At 39.3% G+C, this 21998-nt stretch overlaps 1 protein-coding gene across 2 annotated transcripts in view; it reads right to left on the bottom strand.

Moving 5' to 3' along the window:
* The window catches only part of LOC123762679 (cysteine sulfinic acid decarboxylase), a 28481-nt gene extending 13892 nt beyond the window's left edge, over nt 1-14589 (bottom strand). The window contains exons 1-4 of one of the 2 annotated variants that reach the window (XM_045749351.2): nt 14395-14572; nt 10707-10962; nt 3421-3795; nt 2186-2370 (exon numbers count right to left, since the gene is read on the bottom strand). In XM_045749351.2, coding sequence (XP_045605307.1) covers nt 2186-2370; nt 3421-3795; nt 10707-10715 — 569 coding nt within the window. In that variant the 5' untranslated portion in view covers nt 10716-10962; nt 14395-14572. Of the gene's footprint in view, nt 1-2185; nt 2371-3420; nt 3796-10706; nt 10963-14394 lie in introns of both variants that reach the window. The other variant, XM_045749352.2, reaches the window with a different exon arrangement.
* Between the last annotated feature and the right edge of the window lie 7409 nt (nt 14590-21998).

Here is a 21998-nt window from a genome sequence, read left to right as displayed (position 1 = left end):
GTCGCTTCCCGAGTAATGATCAGATTTTCCGCATATTCGAGAGTAACTCGAATTTTGTGAGAGTAACCCACAAAAAAATCAAATGAAAAAGTGCATCTCATTCACTTTCATGATGTACTAAAATGGCATGACAGGACATTTAGTTTAGTTATCCCATAAACTGTTGCGTATTCTATCTTCAGAAAAAGTCCAAAGAAAATATATGCAAACTGGGGTAACTGCAATAAAATAAATTTATATTGCAGCGAGCGCATCGCTTTCTTCTTACACCTCAAGCCACATTAATGCTGCTCAAAGAACATTCCCTCTCTCAAGCCATATACACTGATTGTTGCCTACACCAATCCACAGGTGCAGCTCGAAGTGCAGTTGACAATGAGTCCTGACAATGCGTGATGTTCATATTTTGATTGGGGAATCTGTATAAGCAACTGGGCCTCTCCCCCTTCAGACAGAGCTATTTGTCATACTTCTTACGCTCAAATGTATCCATGTCTCCGAACTTGACACATTAATTATAACTGATTATCATCTTTAAATGAGTTCAACTATTTAAGATAATTTTTGGACACGGTAACGAAAGGACCTCCAGTTGATGTTGTATACATGGACTTCTCTAAAGCTTTTGATAATGTACCACATGAAAGAACGGCAAGGAAATTAAAAGCACGTGGGATAAAAGACAGAGTACTAGAATGAATAAAACAATAGTTAAAACAAGACGTGCCACACGTCTATGGATCATCCAATAAAATCAGCAATCTCCTAGATGTCACTGCTGCTAGGCTTTGATTCTGTTGAAAGTATCTCTACGAGTCTGCATTATCTACTGACATAGACCTGACCAAATGGAAAACGTAGCAGCAAAATTATTCGCACACCTTGCGTCACTATTGAAATAAGTTTATTGATGTAAAATACACACAAAGGGATGAGGTAGCTCAAGCTATTCTCACCCCGTTCAGTACATCGTGTTAATATATACACACATCACAAACAAACGTCACTATGTGATGGAGCGTGATAAGATACATAAATTTTGAGACAAATCAATAACAAATATTCAAGAAATATGTAAATATTTAATTAAAAATGATCTACAACCAGAAAATAATGCCAAATATCCCCAGTTTGCTAATTGTAGATAGTAAATGTGGGTGACTGTGACCATTCCACCGCCGCCCAATGGAGGGCGAAGGGTTTCATAAGCAAATCAAATTATGAAACTAGTTCACCACAAATGTAACTTGCTTAGTTTAAAGACGGTGCTTCTGGTCGTTCTCGGACTTAATGTTGACATAACAATAAATACATTATATTGCGTAACTAACGTATCAAGGATGTAACTCGCTTAGCTAAATGTTGGGGTTCAGTTCCTGGGCCCATTATGTGCCTCTGTAACCTCTTCGACTTCAACCCACAGGATGGGTTTACCAGTCTCCGTGGTGTAGTGGAAAGACACTCGCCTGGCGTTACGCGAGCGCTGTCATGGGTTCGTATCCTGGCCGGGGAGGATTTACTGGGCGCAATTCCTTAACTGTAGCCTCTGTTTAACGCAACAGTAAAATGTGTACTTGGATGAAAAAACGATTCTTCGCGGCAGGGGATCGTATTCCAGGGACCTGCCCGAAACGTTACGCGTACTAGTGGCTGTTCAAGAATGTAACAACTCTTGTATATATCTCAAAAAAAAAAAAAATGGATATGGGGTATATAATAAACTAAACTAATTTTCTCAAAAATATTTGAAGAATCCTCAGAATATTAAAACTTTTCCTAATCTATGGATTGTTATACAATAGTTACACAGACGTCTATTTAAGCAGCGCACTGTCCCATGTATTCTCCAATTTATGAATACATGTAGCACCTCTTAGTATCTTAATACAAGTCCATAAAACAAACTCTCATCAGCAGGTGATCTGTAATGGCACGGGAAAGGGAATTCCTAACTTATCGATGTTCCACTAGACAAGGGTGAGAATATGACCTTAAGCTCAAAACGTTTAGTTTAATTGAAGTAAGAGAACATTAAATGAGAACAAGTGACAAAGTAATTCAGTGTTCATCATCAAACAATTACAGAGGACTCAGGTAAGAGTATACGACATCTATACTGTACTCCCAGGTAGCTGTAATAACAATTGGCTTACTGTATTCTAGTGCATGTGCAGGCAACACTTACTGGTTAGTGTTGAGCGCCTCTGTCATCCAGGCTCCAGTGAGCGCCACCTCGTCGATGCCTCCATATAACTGGTTGTAGAAGTGAGGATGTTGAGTCTTGACGCTGTAGTGCACAACCTGCTCCAGCGCGGCCTCCATCTCCTCCTGGGAACACCCGTTCACCCCCACCCCAACTTGCAGCACTTCCTGACACCAAGGGAGGAAACACGTGCATTATTATAACAATGTAACTTGCTTTTTACTGTAGGAAACTTGCCTTTTTACCGTAGGTAACTTGCCTTTTGCTGTATACAAAGGAATTCAAATAACAACAGATCACTAGTGCCAAATGAGATTCGTAGTTTTATACAACAGGCAATTGCTTGCGTGGAGTGGCGCGAACATGCTTCGCCAGTTATTTTACCTGGGTTCGAGCCCTGGGCAAGGAAAGTCGACTGGGTATGATCCTTAACTATTCGCCACAGTTCACCCAGCAGTAATTTGGAGCCTGGTTGTAAAACCAGTGAGACTGTGCTAAAATATAATAAGTTTGACATGCCTTAGCTAAACCGACTAAATCGTGAAACCCATTACCTAGTGGAATCTGGTAACAAAGTATGTATGTATGTATGTATGTATGTATGTATGTATGTATGTATGTATGTATGTATGTATGTATGTATGTATGTATGTATGTATGTATGCATGTATGTCCCCATGGCGCAGTGGTAACACACTTGCCCCGTGCTTCGCGAGCGATTTGGCCTGGGTTTGTATCCTGGCCGGGGAGGATTGACTAGGCGCCAATCCTTAACTGTAGCCTCTGTTCACTCAGCAGTGAATGGGTACCTGGTTGTTAAACGATTAGGCGGATCGTATTCCAGGGAAAAATTAGATTAAGGACCTGCCGGAAACATTAAATTATAATTATGCTAAATAAGAAAATAAAACATGGATTGGCAAAGTACATAGGCATATATTAAGAGAAGCATATAGGCCGAGGAAGAGGAAGGAGGGGGCTGAAGTGAGGGGCTGACCCTACACTTGATGACCTTCAGGAAGATGGAGGGCGAGGGGGGCTTTTGCCAGAGATTGATTCACTACCTTATATGACGTCCCGGAAGAGGGAGAGGGTGTGGAGGGGTGAGACTTAAGCCTGGCATGACGCAAGACTTTATGACCTTGAGGAAAGATGGAGTGGAGAGAGGCTTAATAGCTCTGACGCAAGACTGTATGACCTTCAGGAAGAGGCCTCACCTTTAGTTCCTTGGGGTGTCTGAACTCGACAACTTTTTCCGTGGGGTTGATGCCGGTAACGAGGTTGGCCTTCAGTACGATGTCTAGCACTATTTTTAGCAGGGCCCCTCGCTCGTCTAGTCCGTCCTCCTCCTGTATACTGGTTTCTGATGTCACGTAGCCGTTGGTGGTGGGTTGTTTAAGCGTAGTAGATTCATTGTTCTTGTGGCTGTTAAGCGCAGTGGGTCCACCGTTCATATAACCGTTGGTGGTGGTTGTGGTGGATTGTTTAAGTGCAGTTGTCGTGTTCACGTGTTCTCCCAGTCTGGGGAGAACAGTTGGGTGGGTGCAGCTGCTACCTCCGCTCATCGTCCACGTACTGCCTCCGTCTGACACCTGCCGGAGCACACCTCATTATAGTCACCTGAATCGTTAATTTGTATGTGTTTTATAAACATTCTTTTACCGATGGTTGAAAACATCGTGAGGGATAATTGTGTAACTTGGTTCAAAGTTCATGGTAAATTTGTGGGGTCTATCTTCATGAGTTGTGTCTGTGTGCTGCTTTACTAGGCTGTGTTGAATAGTGTTTATGTATGTGGATATTACAAGGGCAGACTTATAACAAAACAAGGGAAGTGATCGGAAAAAAATATATATTATACTCCAAAAGAAGCTCATTCAACAACATATATTGCGAAACACACACACACACACACACACACACACACACACACACAACCAATAATATAATAGAGAGAGCAACTTCAGCTGTCTGCAGAAATGGATCCAGACTCTTTAATTACGGGCCATTTCAACTATGGAAAGATTACTGGGAGAATGGGGACCCACATGGAGGTGCAGATACATGGAGAGCTAAACTCTTGGAAGTGGCAACAAGGAACTTTCTGAGCCAACATGTCAAGGGACCCACAAGAATGAGAGACAATGACGAACCAGCTAGACGCGACCTGATATTCACCCTGAATGACTCAGAAATAAGGGAAATCAAAGGGATTGGAAGAGGAAAATACTAAATTACCAAAGAGGAAAATATGACTAGATGAGAAAATATAACGGTTCAATCAGGAAGGTAAGGAAGTGAAGCAATTGAGTAAAAGAACATGGAGAAACTACAGGAACAACAGAACACTAGAGAGTAGGGAGAGATACCAGAGGGCCAGAAATGACTACCTCAGAGTGAGGAGAGAAGCAGAGAGACAGTATGAAAATGACATAGCGAGTAAAGCTGAGACCCAACCAAAGCTGCTCCACAGCCACACCAGGAGGAAGACAGCAGTGAAGGAACAAGGGATGAAACTGAGAAAAGGGGAGAACAGATACACAGAGAATGAAAAGGCGTATAAAGAACTCAACAAGAGATTCCAGGAGGTCTTCGCAATAGAACAAGGAGAAGCCCCAGCACTAAATGAGGAGGCAAACCAAACAACCTTCGAGGAATTTGACCTCACCAGTGATGAGGTCAAAGGAATCTGTTGGAGCTGAATGTGACAAAGGCTGTTGGGCCTGACATAATCTCATCGTGGATACTAACAGAAGGTGCAGAAGCACTAAGTGTGCCACTCTCTATGGTGTATAACAGGTCACCGGAAACAAAAGACCTTCCGGAAAGTTGGAAGACAGCCAATGTCGTCCCAATATACAAAAAGGGTGACAGGCAAGAGGCACTGAACTACAGGCCAGTTTCCCTAACTTGTATACCATGAAAGGTGATGGAGAAGATCGTGAGGAAAAGGCTCGTAGAGCATCTGGAGGGAAATAGTTTTGTAACACACCACCAACATGGGTTCAGAGATGGTAAATCGTGCCTCACAGGTTTAATAAAATTCTATGACCAAGCAACACAAATTAGGCAAGAAAGAAAGAGGTGGGCAGACTGCATTTTCTTGGACTGTCAGAAAGCCTTTGACATAGTACCCCATAAAAGGTTGTTACAAAAGTTGAAGCAACAGGCATGAGTAAAAAGTAAGGTGATCCAGTGGATAAGGGAGTATCTAAGCAACAAGAAACAGCGAGTAACTGTGAAGGGGGAGACATCAGAGTGGCGAGATGTCACCAGCGGAGTCCCACAGGGCTCTGTACTTGGACCCATCCTGCTTCTAATATATGTAAACGATCTTCCAGATCGTTTACATCTGGAAGATGTAATCTTTACAGATTACGATCTTTACAGATCGTTTGCTGATGATGCAAAAATTATGAGAAGAATGAAAAAAGATGAAGATAAACAGAGACTACAGGACGACCTGGACAAACTGGAGGAATGGTCTAGAAAATGGCTGCTAAAGTACAACTGAGGAAAGTGTAAAGTAATGAAATTAGGCGAAGGGAGCAGAAGGCTGAACACAAGGTGCCGTCTGGGAGGTGAAATCCTGCAAGAGTCAAATAGAGAGAAAGATCTGGGGGTTTATATCACGCCGAACCTGTCCCCAGAGGCCCACATCAAAAGGATATAATCAGCGGCATATGTTAGATTGGCCAACATAAGAACTGCCTTCAGAAACTTATGTAAGGAATCGTTCAGGACCCTGTATACCACTTATGTAAGACCAATCCTGGAATATGCAGCTCTAGCCTGGAGTCCATACCTAGTTAAACACAAGGCAAAGTTAGAGAAGATTCAGAGGTATGCCACCAGACTGGTCCCGGGCTGAGAGGTATGAGCTACGAGGAAAGGCTAAGGGAGCTGAACCTCACATCCCTGGAAAACAGAAAGAGTAAGGGGAGACATGATAACCACCTACAAAATTCTCAGGGAAATTGACAGGGTCGACAAAGACAAGCTCCTTAGAACGGGTGGAACATGAAGAAGAGAACACAGGTGGAAACTTAGTACCCACATGAGCCACAATGATGTTAGAAAGAACTTTTTCAGTGTCAGAGTAGTTAATAGATGGAATGTATTAGGCAGTGATGTGGTGGAGGCTGACTCCATACACAGTTTCAAGTGTAGATATGATAGAGCCCAGTAGGCTCAGGAATCTGTACACCAGTTGATTGACGGTGAGAGGCGGGACCAAAGAGCCAGAGTTCAACCCCCGCAAGCACAACTAGGTGAGTACACACACACACATGCTGCAACCTGTGAACGTTATATTTAATCTTGTTGACCTTTGTATACGCTGACCAGTTTCACTAGAGAAACTAGCATGTGAACCATAACAAGCGTTGCTACGTACAGGCGTTATCAGCGATAACAAGGTACCCATTCTAATAATAGGTTCCCTTTACGTTCCTTTAGTCACACCAGCAGCCCCTCCGCCGCGCTCACAGCCGCTCTAATTGGAGCAGCGAAGACTCGAATACCAGTGACTGAAGATGTACCGGTGACTGGTGACTGAAGATGTACCAGTGACTGGTGGCAGCAAATATCACAAAATGCGAATCGCATTCTTTTCGGAAGGCCTCGGAAACCTTATACAGTCAATGGGTTTACAATCAATGGGTTACAGTGGGCAACCGTAGCCCAGCACAGAGTACTATCACCAGCGCGGCTCCTCTACACTACGTGGAGTAAGAGCCGCGGGTATTGAACACATCTGGCCACCACGTTCACCTTGGTAGCGATATACCAAGGTTAAAGGTTACGTTTAATCGTTGATCAGTACATGTGGTGCTCGATAGACTTGTTTATTGAACTGAGCTCATTACATAAGAACAAAGGTAACTATAGCAGAAGGCCTATTGGCCCATTTGAGGCAGCTCCTATCTATAACCAGATTGATTGATTGATAAAGATTAAGCCACCCAAAAGGTGGCACGGGCATGAATAGCCCGTAAGTGGTGACCCTTTTGAGCCATTACCAATATCAAGAGCTGATACTGGAGATCTGTGGAGGTGCGACTGCACCCTGCGTGACGGGAGATGTCTCCCGTGTCTATAACCACCTAATCCCACTCATATATATGTCCAACCCAGGCTTGAAACAATCGAGGGACCCCATCTCCACCACGTTATGAAGTAATTGGTTCCACAAATCAACAACCCTGTTACCAAACCAGTATTTACTCAAGTCTTTCCTAAATCTAAACTTGTCCAATTTATACCCGCTGTTTTGTGTTTTGTCTTGTGTCGATACTTTTAATACCTTATTAAAATCCCCTTTGTTATGTCCATTCATCTACTTGTAAACCTCTATCATGTCACCCATTGTCCAATTTATACCCATTGTTTTGTGTTTTGTCTTGTTTCGATACTTTTAATATCTTATTAATATCCCTTTTGTTATGTCCATTCACCCACTTGTAAACCTCTATCATGTCACCCATAACTCTTCGCCTTTCCAGTGAATGCAATTTAAGCTTTGTTAGTCTTTCTTCATATGACGGTTCCTAATTTGGGGGCATTAACTTTGTCATCCTACGCTGGACACGTTCAAGTGAATTTATATCCATTCTATAGTACGGCGACCAAAACTGAATTGCATAATCTAAATGGGGCCTAACCAGAGCAGGATATGGCTGAAGAACAACACCAGGTGTCTTGTTACTGACGCTTCGATTAATAAATCCCAGTGTCCTATTTGCCTTATTACGGAAGTCATGCTCACTGGGGGTATGTATACTGCAGCTGAGTTGTAACTTAAGTTGAACTGTAACCAAACCACCCAACTTCGGACCTCCTGAGGTCCGAAGCTGGTATAAGGTTCTTCAGATCCTTTGTTATTCATTTTGGGTCATAAGTATTCGATCTACTCAATTTGTATGGTATACTACGTTCCTGTGCTTTGCTTAGAATATTTTTAAATAAGTTATATTTTGAATCTATATTAGGTCACCGTTGAAGAGGTCAATGGATTATTATCCATAATCCATTCACTGACAGTTTTGGGCTGCATCATCCACTCCGCCGAGTACTGCAGCAATTACCTGTTTGTGCAGGTTCAGGTACACTGCCTGAACCACACGTGTAGACCAGTACACCACATTGGTTTTGTTTTTCACTACCACGCACGTGGCCACACATTTACAATGCTAACCAGCGTATACACGTTTTCGTCCGTCCTCCATGGACAGGGTTAGAGATCTGTTAAACATATAGTTCAGTGATTTACTGTACAATCAACCACAGATGGTAATTATTGTGCTTTTAAAATGTTAATCTAACCATTATACATAAATACACAGATTTACGTCTGTCTCACATAAACAGTGTAGGACAAGTGTCCTTTTACAGTGTCATTAATGTGCGTTTACAAAGGTGAAATGCATTTCTGACCAGACCATTAATTAATACATTAATTTGAATTAATCGAAATGAACTAGTTGATTGACAGTTGAGATGCGGGACCAAAGAGCCGAAGCTCAATCCCCCGCAAGCAGATCTAGGCGAGTACAACTAAGCGAGTACCTGGTAATGGGGGAAAGTTAATTTCAGGAAACAAAATAAATACGGTGTGTTGCCTCCACTCGACAGGTGGCAGCAAAGTGACTCTTATGCCCACACTTAAAGCAAGTTTTCAGTCGTCCATTGTAAATAAATTTAATGTTGTGGCCCGCCACTGACACCGATGAAGGAATATTTCAGTTATGTTCCATTTTCATTGTTCTGGTAACATTGACAATTCCCTTGGCTGCACCGACTGTATGCTTATTTAGACGGACATTGTCCACTTTTCCTCACTGTGCAAGTAAGATAGCAATATGCACCTTTTGATACTTAACATATCAAAAGGTGCATCCCTCACTGGAACTTACATAAACGTCTTGCACAAATAAATCACTTGCACCGACCCTTTTTCATTGGGCAAACAGAGAAGGTCATCATCATACTTCCCCAAACACTCAGAAATTGTCACACATGTTGTCCAGACCACACACTAGAAGGTGAAGGGACGACGACGTTTCGGTAAGTCCTGGACCATTCTCAAGTTGACAATCGACTTGAGAATGGTCCAGGACGGACCGAAACGTCGTCGTCCCTTCACCTTCTAGTGTGTGGTCTGGTCAACATACTTCAGCCACGTTATTGTGACTCGTCGCCTGCACTGTCACAAATTTTTCAATCTTCACCGCCACCCTGTTTCCGCGAAGCATTTGAAAGTCAGCCAATTCCTCAAGCTTGATGGTATTACCTCAAAGATGGTCGTGCAGACAATTTCAAAGTATGACAATTGAATTTAAGTCCAAGGGACTCCTTCCGCTTTAAGCGAGGTGTGTAGGGGCCCAATATGTCACATTCCACACCTCATCGACATGGTATGACTCACGGCAACCCGTCCTCGACTCAAGTCCATTCCATCCAGCGGTCGACCCCACAGACGCATTTATAAATTTTTACATGTTGTTCGTTCAAAACAGAAATTTTCTCAAATATAAATTATTATAATATATTAGCATATTGTGTAAATAGGCATAGGTTAGTTAAGGTTAAGTGTTTAGGTTCTGTTGGCGATTATTTGCATTTGCAATACGTGGGTGAAGCATTTAAAGCGTTGTGGTTCGAGCAAAATTCGTCAGTGAAGCTCTTGTTCCGGAAATGTTCGAAAGAAATCAGTTATGAGTCGTGTGTAAACTGTTTTTCATTCATAAACAGGGGGTTTGGCGGGTGGATGGAATCACTTTTGGGTCTTCGTCAGGAGGACGGGCTGCTCACAGAGAAATTGAAATTGAAATAAGTTTATTGAGGTAAAATACACACAAAGGGATGAGGTAGCTCAAGCTATTCTCACCCCATTCAGTACAACGTGTTAATATATACATAGACACACATCACATATAAACATATTACCAAACATTCTGAGAGGTAAACATATACATTTCCTCCTTCACAAGTAGTATGGTATCAGACGTACACACAAATACTTTTATGACCTAGGTATACTGTATAGACAATTTGCAAGACACCTGCAGATAATTCAACAAAATATTACAATCTTGGTGCAAAATTCTTATATCTCTCAAGAATATCATCAACCTTTCCGTTGTGACACATCCAGGCTATTTGTTCAGGAACAGTCCCACAGAGAGGGTGTGATGGCCGCCCGTAGCGACACAAGCAGCTTGCCCGTGTGGAAGGCGCACCAGGAGCGACCCAGACACACGTCTGCACTGCCCGCCGGTCAGGACTGACCTCGCGTGGCTCGCACATGAACAAAACAAGTATTTTCATTGTTATCTTGCTACAGGTCTTGCTACAGAGGCATCGCCACAGTAGTATCGTTAGAGGTATCGCTACAAGGCAGGTATCGCTTCACGTGTTGCTACAGAGTTTGCAGTTACTCCGGAATTCTCAGTAGAAAATATGGTGTATTATATATCACCGACAAGACCAAAAACTGACGCACCTTGATCATGACTGTAGGTTCATTGACTGAACCTAGGATTAGTCATTTCTGCAGAAAAACAATGATGCTAAACCGGCGCCCACTCAGATTGGAAGGAGCTGTCCACAAGATGCAACTGTGTGATGACTCGGCTTCACTCTAACGAGATTCAAACATCTAGCCTTGGAGTCCCACTGCATGACAACGCTGCAGCGAGACCATTTGGTAGTCATTGTAGACTCATGCCTCTCACAGCTGAGGCAGGATGGCATCCCAGCTTTGGGAGGAATGTTAGAATTACATAATGACGTTCCTTCCATTTACTCATCAAGATTGTAACTTGCTTAGCTAAATGAATTGTGGGGTTCAGTCCCTGAGCCCATTATGTGCCTCTGTAACCCTTTCCACTACTGCCCACAAGATGGGTATGGGGTGCATAATAAATGAACTAAACTAACTATTATGTAATTCAGTGATTATGTAACATCCTTGCCTATTCTAATATATATATGAATTGAGGTACAATGTCTAATGAGAAATGGGGATATTAATAAGATCACACACACAATCACACTAACGTGATGCATCAAATGAACAAATCCACAAGGGCCGTGACGAGGATTCGAACCTGCGTCCGGGAGCATCCCAGACACTGCCTTAATCGACTGAGCTACGACAGGGTTAACTCTTTTAACCCTGTTGTAGCTCAGTGATTAAGGCAGTGTCTGGGATGCTCCCGGACGCAGGTTCGAATCCTCGTCACGGCCCTTGTGGATTTGTTCATATTAATAAGGTATTAGTATATCAGTGTTTAAGGGCGATTTAAGTAAGATCATTGATACACTAATACCTTATTAATATATATATATATATATATATATATATATATATATATATATATATATATATATATATATATATATATATATATATATTATATATATATATATATATATATATATATATATATATATATATATATATATATATGTCGTACCTAGTAGCCAGAACGCACTTCTCAGCCTACTATGCAAGGCTCAATTTGCCTAATAAGCCAAGTTTTCATGAATTAATTGTTTTTCGACTACCTAACCTACCTAACCTAACCTAACCTAACTTTTTCGGCTACCTAACCTAACCTAACCTATAAAGATAGGGTACGTTAGGTTAGGTAGGGTTGGTTAGGTTCGGTCATATATCTACGTTAATTTTAACTCCAATAAAAAAAATTGACCTCATACATAATGAAATGGGTAGCTTTATCATTTCATAAGAAAAAAATTAGAGAAAATATATTAATTCAGGAAAACTTGGCTTATTAGGCAAATCGGGCCTTGCATAGTAGGCCGAGAAGTGCGTTCTGGCTACTAGGTACGATATATATATATATATATATATATATATATATATATATATATATATATATGGCATCCCATATATATATATATATATATATATATATATATATATATATATATATATATATATATATATATATATATATGTCTTTGAAAATGTAATAAGAAATTACGAAACGCGTTCAGGCGTCAGACAATAAATAAAAATGAATTTTGGATAATTAATATTTCAATTACCATCGACAGTGAAGAAAAACATAAGAAACATTGAGAAAATTTGTGTTAGAATTATTAATCTTACCTTTTCGGTCATATTCAACAACATATGTTTACAAGAAAGGCTGCTACCAAAATATACTAATATATATATAATAAAATAATTTGTTTTATTTATAAATATATAAAGCACGATTCTTTTCAATATAATGTAAAAGGACTTTTCAATGTAATGTTTGCGTAGCATACGGAACTTTCCACTCACATGTGGCCGTAGCCGAGAGACGGGCCCCAAATATAGTGAGGTGTAGTACACTTTCCCTTTCTATGGCCATGTCGCCTCCAGGTGACGCATGTTATCTGGTTAGCTCCACTCATCCATGTTGGACTGTCTGGGGATTTTTTTTGTGTCTGTTCTTTAAAAGTACAGTATAGCCTCTATACTGCCCAGCTGTGCCTAAGTCTGACACAGCTGCCATATGTTTAAGGTTAGACAGAACAAACAACACTGTATAGGTAAATTTAAACGCAACGAGACTACGAAGCTGGGTATAAAGACTTAACCACTGTCTGGTAAGCACTCATGGGGTCACCATAGCCCGTGCTACTTGGACGCGTTTTGTTCTGAGTAGCTGAATCTATAACAACAAACAACATGGTAAGCACTCACTCACGCATCCGTGCATATTGGCGTGCGCACCCACGGCAAGCATGAATGTATATATTCGGAACATTATTGAATGCACTTCAGCGGTGATTGAAAAGAAGGTTGCTTGACTTCAACCCTAACACATGCAAATGAATGAGTATTGGAGCTGGTAAAATAGAAACCACATGTTAAAAGATAAACAGCCTCAAGAAAGAGAATGATAAAGTCGGTGAAATATTAACACTAAACCTGGCTTGCGGAACTTGAATACAAAATACTTTTTCAAACTATGGCCTAAAAAGTACGAGACCGTTGTTCTACCAACCAGACCATGAGTGTTCATAATTGCTCGAGTAGCAAGAAGCCTCGAGAGAACATATACAACCTACATAAGAACAACTCTTGAGTATGCAGTTCCGGCTTTGAATCCTCCACCTAAAAAAGAACAAACCAGAAATAGAAAACGCACAAAGACATGCGACAAGGCTTTTGTTAGAGCTAACGGGGCTCAACCTCATCACGTTGAAGGAAAGACGAAACAATAATATGATAACGTACAAAATATCGAGATGAATTACCATGATGAACAAAGGTATTGTTCAAACTGGGAAACGACAGAACTACAGGATAGGATACGAGTGTTAGCTAGACACAGATGTCAGAGAAGCACTTTCAACATGCGCGGCCACACACACCACGCAGGTGTTTGTTTACCTGAATTCACCTGAAGGCCGCCAGCTAGTGACTTCGACGGGTACTAGCGGCCAGCGCCTTGTCCAAGGTCTCCCATTATTGTATGTCTCCACCCATCAAAGGAGCAGGAGTAAACTTCATGCATAACTTTGAAAGCAGTTATGATAAGCAAATAGGTCAGGAGTCATTGCATTAGACAACCGGCGGCTAGAAAAGCGAGGTCCAAGAGCTAGAGCTCGATCTTGCAAGCACAAATAGAAAGCAAATCATCTCAAGTCGTTGAAAGACAGGATTTAAGAGTTATGGAGACATGATTACCATATACAAAATTATCAGGTAGAATTGATAGGGCAATTAAGTACCATTTAACACGGGTGGCATTCGCACTAGTGGACAAATGTGAAAATTTAGTACGCGTACTAAATACTCATTTGCGTACTCAGTACGCAAATGAGTAACAGTGACATTAGAAACAATGTTATCAGTGTTAGAGTAATTAACAAATTTATGCACTAGTAAGTGATCTGATGGAGGTATGCTCAATACATATTTTTCAATCGTAGATATGATAAGAGTTCAATAGTGTCAGAAACCTGTACAAAAGTTGATTGACAGTTGAGAGACGGGATCAAAAAGCCGAAGCTCAACCTCCGCAAGCACAATTAGGTAAACACACACACACACACACACACACACACACACACACACACACACACACACACACACACACACACACACACACACACACACACACACACACACACACATTAGAAAGTGTATGTTAGCTACTCACTAGTAAGTCCTCAAAGGACGGTGATGGCAACACAGCCGCTTTGGGTCGGAGGCGTTGAAGAAGTGTGTGTCTGGCGCGGGGAGGGCGTGGCGTAGCCTGGCTCCCAGACGGGAGTAGACCACGTACGAGCTCTAAGAGATGATTGGCGCTCTATACCCAAGTCTTCTGGGATTGGATGGTGGCTCACTGACACACTTAAACTGTAATAATTACAAAATTAGAACTCAAGGTTTAACTCTGACAACAACGATAAGGTGGAAATCCCCACGAAGATAAATAGATCATTATAGATATTAATTCTTATCGTGTATTTTTCCTGAATTAGGGAGTGGTTTAATTTCTGCTTTCAAATAGACAATGTCATAATATGTTAATCTTGCCTTATAACTGACAACCATATCCTTCCTCTCGTATATATTTTCGAACACGTTGCATATTTAATGTTCCGTGGTTCTACGTGTACATGGTATGCCGTTAGCGTTACTGAAATATGTTCATCAATTGGAAAATTATTATTTGGAAAATAATATCGCCATTCAAGCCCTGGGTATCAGTAAGGGGCAGTTTACAAGACTCGCTTGTCACATTCCAATTCAGACGCTGTGATGACCTCATAGTATTGTCAATTATTATATTTTGTTGAGGGTATACTTTGGAGAGCTGCGTAAGGTAAATTTTTCAAGTGAAGTTTTAATTGAGTGCTTCAAGCCACTCAATTATCGCAAGCAATAAAAGGTCTGGCAACGTTTTGACGAGGAGTAAAGGTGTGTGTGCGTGTGCTCTTGGTCACATGGTGTTCACGTGCAGATTTCCAAATGATCTCAGCCGGTGAGAGGGGGAGGGGGGGGCAGGGGGGGTGGCCTTGTCTGGCCCTGCTTGGTTAATACATTCGCTTTGTTGTTGTCTAGTTGCCAGGTTATAATAGGCTCTGCTCTATTTCCGTTTTTGACCACCGACAATACGTCAAATATTTACACCCATTTCTTTGAGCTCGGTTATCGCGACTGAACATAATTGAGGTCTGCATATGGCACCTTGTCTGTTATCAAATTGCACGTTGCCCAATTGCAAATTTCTCTCTAATTTTTACGAATATTATCTAAATGAGATGAATTCGCTGAATGTAATTGGTACGAGCTAATGACCACCAATAAAAGAGACACTCACGTACCTTAAAGTGATATACATATACATTTTGTATAACTCCAGAAAATAATTATGATTTTTTCGGAGGGCAACAATTTTAAGCCAGGAGGACCAGGGCATGCGGTGAGCGGGGAGGAATTTTCCACTGAGAAAGGCGCCGCTATGTCGTCGTGGAAGTATACGCAACGAGTCAAGTTCAAGTACGTTTCTTGAGACAATAAGATATATCTCTAAAGAATATTGTAGCTTAGGCTATTTCTACCCTCCTCTACTTCAGATCCCTCAAGGGGCTCTCAATTCCAGTGAGAACAAATCCATAAATCACAATACAAAAATCATATACACATCGACTGTGGTCAGTGCATATACACATCGACTGTGGTCAGTACATATACGCATCGACTGTGGTCAGTGCATATACACATCGACTGTGGTCAGTACATATACACATCGACTGTGGTCAGTGCATATACACATCAACTGTGGTCAGTACATATACACATCGACTGTGGTCAGTGCATATACACATCGACTGTGGTCAGTGCATATACACATCGACTGTGGTCAGTGCATATACACATCGACTGTGGTCAGTGCGAGGCTTTGGTAGGATAGTAAGCAAATTAGTATTGTAATAAAGATTGAAAAATATATCATTCATGTTATACTTAATATTTCGACCACATGTTTCTTGCCTGTTGTCACCGGACCGGACATCAGGCCAGAGCAGGATCAGTGTCCGGTAAATTATACCCCGCCCATTATAGATGTTTTTTTCTGCTTTCGAGCAATAATTGGAGAAACCTCTTATTGAAATTAGAGATGACACAAAACGCTATAATGACTGTTCAAAGAGAATACTGTGAAAACAAAAGGAGTATCAACTATTCAATTTAATTACACAACAAACTTTTGCAAATAAAGCTCAATCAATAAAGTTTGCAAATAAAATTAAGTCCTTAAATGAGTAATGAAACATAATTTTTAGACGAATAATGTAAATAAAAGGTCTATCAACTTTAATTGTCAGAAATGCTGAACTGTAGCGTCTCAGTAGTAATAGATGCTATATATATATATATATATATATATATATATATATATATATATATATATATATATATATATATATATAGCATATATATATATATATATATATATATATATATATATATATATATATATATATATATATATATATATATATATATATATATATATATATATATATATATATATATATATGAATGATAGTGTCAGACCACGAAGGAAGGATTAAGACAGAAATTTTCTTAAGTACGTGATTAAGTACTGATGATTCTAACTGATCCTTTTGAAGATGTATTATTTAATACGAAAATAGTTAAGGCAATTCCTGTCTTATTCCTTCCTTCGTGGTCTTACACTGTCACATTATTCATCACTTGTTAATTTCTTCGTGATTTACACACACAAGCCGTGTCCAACAGTTTAGTTGACCAGACTACCAACCAGCAGGTCTGGTCAAAGACCGGGCCGTGGGGATATTGATCCCCAGAACGAATACAAGGTAATCGCAAGGTAAGGTAATTTCCTTTGAAAATTACATATAGCAGGTTTATCATTATTTATACACATAACTTCTCATTTGCATACACACAATGCTAAAATTTGCATACAGCCTGTTACCTTAGTGACATCTTTAATAAATAAATAATTTGTTCATACACAAAATTATGTATGCAAATTTCACAGGCTAAATAACATTATTGTTAAGCTTAAGCCTAGTCCATAACATATCCCAGCCAGCCAAACACCAATGCCTAGCCTCAAACAGCATTGACTTAATGAACGTTAAACCAGTATACAATAACATGAAAAACATAATGAAAAAACTCGTGGAAATAATTGAAAAACAAAACAAGTTTTTGGAAATCACATAATGATTAAGATGATGAATTAAAGATGAATGAAAAAACGGTATAAAGGTAACAGCAGCAAGTGTACTAAGAAAAACAAGAGTAAGAAACAATTAATAAATGAGCAGTCACGATTATTAAGATGCCATTAATTTAGAAACTGTTCAAGTCTAGAGGAACGTGGCAATAGACACCATTAAACTTAATATCCAGCACTAATTTTAACTGAGACAAACACAGGTATCCAACATCCCTTCAAACAATAAATCACTATTTAATATTACAATAAATTAGCCTACAATTAGGGAGTATTCACTTAAGCTATCACAATCTATTGAATCATAAATATGTGTCACTGCCTGACATATTAAACACAGCATAACTAAGTCAATCAATGACTACATAATAGATATTAGCAGCCCTCATACTGTCATACCCACAAACTGTTTTATGTTAAAGAGCTGTCGAGCTGGGCTCCTATCCACTAGACACAGTGGTGACAAATCCTTATTTAATGACTTTCTTCCTACTGGCTACAACTTCTAAAAGCTATCAGTAGGAAGTGTAGGACAGTCAATTTTTTACATTATTCCTATCAATCCCTATTCTCAAAGTTATACATATAATCCACAAACTGGCTACCTTAATTACAGACACTAGCTAGGGAGGTTTTTAGATGTGGCACCCTCTCATCAGCTGATCGTCTAAACAGATTTAAAAAATAACTTATTTTCTCGCCTAGGGGTTCTGATCTACATAAGAATAATTATTATTTCTAAAACATATTGACTAGGTCTGCTGGTTGCACAATATTCCAAATCATAGTCAATATGCAAATTCACGACATGCAACATGATAAAGCCAGGATATGCAAATTAAATTATAAAAATTTATTAAATGTATGTTTTAGTTACATTTGCATAATCTATTCAACTTCACTAATGGCAACCTTCTCTCGCACAAGACAGCACATATATGACTTATTGCTTATAGTCACTATTTTGCTTATAAATAAGTATATATCTGACATATTCCAAGCCATATTTTTTCAAGGCACTAACTTTTTCTCTCAGTTTTATTAAACAACTTATATTTTTTACAAAATTTGAAAATATCCTGAGTTACTTTACAATTTATTTATATATTTTAGTTTTGTTTTATTATTTTTATAAAATTGTAATATCAATATGGGTATAGGTTCAGTACTAATTGTAATATCTTAACATACTAAGAAGGTTAGGTTAGGTTGTGGTTTTCTTCTCAGCTTTTCAAGGTAAACTCAAATATTCACAATAAATTAGTATGTCACATATACACTTATTCATAAGCAAGATATTGACTACAAGCAAGTGCGAGAACGGGTTGCTAATATACATGCCAATTAACTAATAATTCAACCATGACTCATTATGTTTGTAAATCATTATGTAAGTAACTGCAAGCAAATTTACGTTTACTAGCCACTTCAAACAATTACTGGTCAACCCAAAAACATGTTTTAAGCAATATAAAATGCAATGTACTACTTCAAGATGATCACCATTACTTAACAATTGAAGGCAGAAAATGGGATGCATATTAAACAATGGACTAGGCATGGGCTAGCAACAGAAATATCTTTAGATTTCAGTTATAACGAGGCTACTCCCTTGTTCCTAGCATCCTTTCACATGTGACTGCTTGAAGAGTAGTCACATTTTTTTTATATAAAATGCGTAACTATTTCAGTTTTAGTTTAGTTCATTGACTAAAGACATAGGCAGTGATACAAACTACAGCACTGTATCATTCTTTGCAGATGACTCTAGGATTTTCATGAGAGTAGACAACATAAAGGACACAGCAACCCTCCAATTTGATCTTAATCAAGTCTTTCATTGGGCCACAAAAATAATTCAAATATTTCATTATTATTAAAAATAATAATGAAATATTATTTTATATTATAATATTTTAATAATAATTTCATTATTATTAAAAATAATAATGTGATCTTTAATGAGGATAAATTCCAGTTACTGCGCTATGGAAAAAAAACGAAAATATCAAAGTAGAAACCACATATAAAGTGCGGTAAAACCACAAAATTGAAAGAAAAAAGCAATATACAAAATTTAAAAGTAATCATATCGGAAGACCTTATTTTTAAAGAACGCACAAAGTAGTTCTCACAACTGTAAGAAAAATGACAGGCTGGATAACAAGAACCTTTTTAAGTTTAGATAAGTTTAAGCTGGATAAGTTTAGATTTAGGAAAGCCCTGGGTAAATACTGGTTCGGTAACAGGGTCGTTGATTTGTGGAACCAATTACCGCGTAACATAATAGAGCTAGGATCCCTGGATTGTTTGAAGCGTAGGTTAAACATATATATGAATAAGATTGGGTGGATATAAATAGGAGCTTCCTCGTAAGGGCCAATAGGCTTTTTGCAGTTACCTTCATTCTTATGTTCTTTACCTTTCAAACAAGAAATGTCATATCAATGATGATACTTTTTAAGACACTAGTGCTCACCAGAGGTGAATATTGTTGCACTAACCGCCCCATATTAGGGCTGTTAGTGCAACATTTAAGCGGTTATTAGGACCGCTTAAAAATTTTAGATCTGTATTCCTTCTAGCGCAGGCGGGAGAGATACATAATAATTTACACTTGGAAAATACTAGAAAGGCTGTTCCAGATTTGCATACACAAATAACACCACATGAGACCAGAAGGCACGGCAGGATGTGCAAAATAGCCGCATTGAAAAAAAGAGATGCAATAGGCACGCTGAGAAAGAACTCAATCAACATCTCAAAATCCCAAGACTTTTCAACGCTCTCCCTCTACACATACGGCGGAATAACTGGCCGACCTTTCGCAGTGTTGAAAAGAGAACTTGATAAAGACCTTCAGAAGATACTTGCATTTGTGGTTCCAAGCTGCCGCATCGAAAAGCCTTATTGACCACTAACCAAGAGGCCTGCACAGAGACTGGGTGGCATGGACATTAATCATCGGAGTCATCAACAGGTATACAGAAAGCCATGATAATGTTGACGCCCATGTTAAGCTTACAGTAAATATAGATAATGTTGAACATAATCTTGGGTTATCAAACAGAGCTCTATAGATAACTTTAAAGAAAGCAAAGTTTAAACAGGAACTAACAGACCCATTATTTATCACAATGAAATGTGAAAATCAGTAGGAGCTGTGAAGAGCATTCGAACCTATGCTCTGAGTACTCCCCAAGTCTTAACAGACATCTACACCACGACAAGGTCAAAAGACTTGCAATCTAGGATTCAAATGAATCCTTTATGTTTTCTGAGGCTTCCACTGAAGCCTACTCAGGGCTTTACACAATTCCCCCCATGTACTCTGGCTCTGTAATCTAGGAATTCTACCTGCAACACTTCTCTTCAAATGCACAAAGAAATTGCATTAACGTGATATATCAATGATAACATTTTATTGAGCTTTTCTCAATTAAATGTTTCAAACAAAACATTTGTATGGGACAAGTAACAAAGTCAGTAGACTAACAGACGTTGTCACAGCTCGAATAAGACTTGGCTACAAGTATATCTGGCAGTTCGACTTGAATGGAGAGTTAGATGTAGTGAAGTTTAAAGTGTGTGGACAAAGACAGACACATCCAGAGCATTACATTTTGCACTGTAAAAATTTACTCAGAGATAGAACTCAACTTGCGTTACATGAAATAGCAAATCATTATACTTTAAATGATAAAACATCTGAAACACTAGTACTATATCCATATTTTGCTTCTAGTAAATAAATATATATGTTGAAGGTACAGCTGTGTGACTTAAAACTATATAGTCTACTATTGTCATACAAAAATCAACGTTGAAAACCGTTATTAACTTATTATTAACAAACAGTCCTATCTTGAATATATAGTAATATTTTGCTAATACATAGAAGTTGCAGTGAATGAAGTCTATTACTAGTTATTAGTGTCAACAAAGTGTGCAGATTGATTGTAATTATGTAAAAATTTCCGCTGAGGTCTGATTAAGGCCTTTCGTGCCCTCTGTAATCCTTTTGTACTACCGTTCACTGGAGGAGTCACATGGGATGCACAATATCCTAGCCGCCTTCGGTGGCAACAATCAAATCAGCGTTGTACTCACCTAATTGTGCTTGCGGGGATTGAGCTTTGGCTCTTTGGTCCCGCCTCTCAACTGTCAATCAACTGGTGTACAGATTCCTGAGCCTACTGGGCTCTATCATATCTACATTTGAAACTGTGTATGGAGTCAGCCTCCACCACATCACTTCCTAGTGCATTCCATTTATTAACTACTCTGACACTGAAAAAATTCTTTCTAACGTCTCTGTGGCTCATCTGGGTACTAAGTTTCCACCTGTGTCCCCTTGTTCGTGTCCCGAATGTTGTGGGTTGCATTCTGCAAGCCTAGGGGGTGGGGGACCTCGATAAGGCTAACAGGCTTCTGTATCCCCAACGATGGGAAGCCATATGTATCTTAGTATGTATGAAAAGCTTTGGTTATGATCTGTGTCCCCGACGATGGGAAGCCATATG

Source organism: Procambarus clarkii, chromosome 27 (assembly GCF_040958095.1).
Source record: "Procambarus clarkii isolate CNS0578487 chromosome 27, FALCON_Pclarkii_2.0, whole genome shotgun sequence".
Taxonomy (NCBI): Eukaryota; Metazoa; Arthropoda; class Malacostraca; order Decapoda; family Cambaridae; genus Procambarus; species Procambarus clarkii.
Note: the sequence above shows the minus strand (reverse complement) of the source record. Positions and strands in the feature narration are given on the sequence as shown.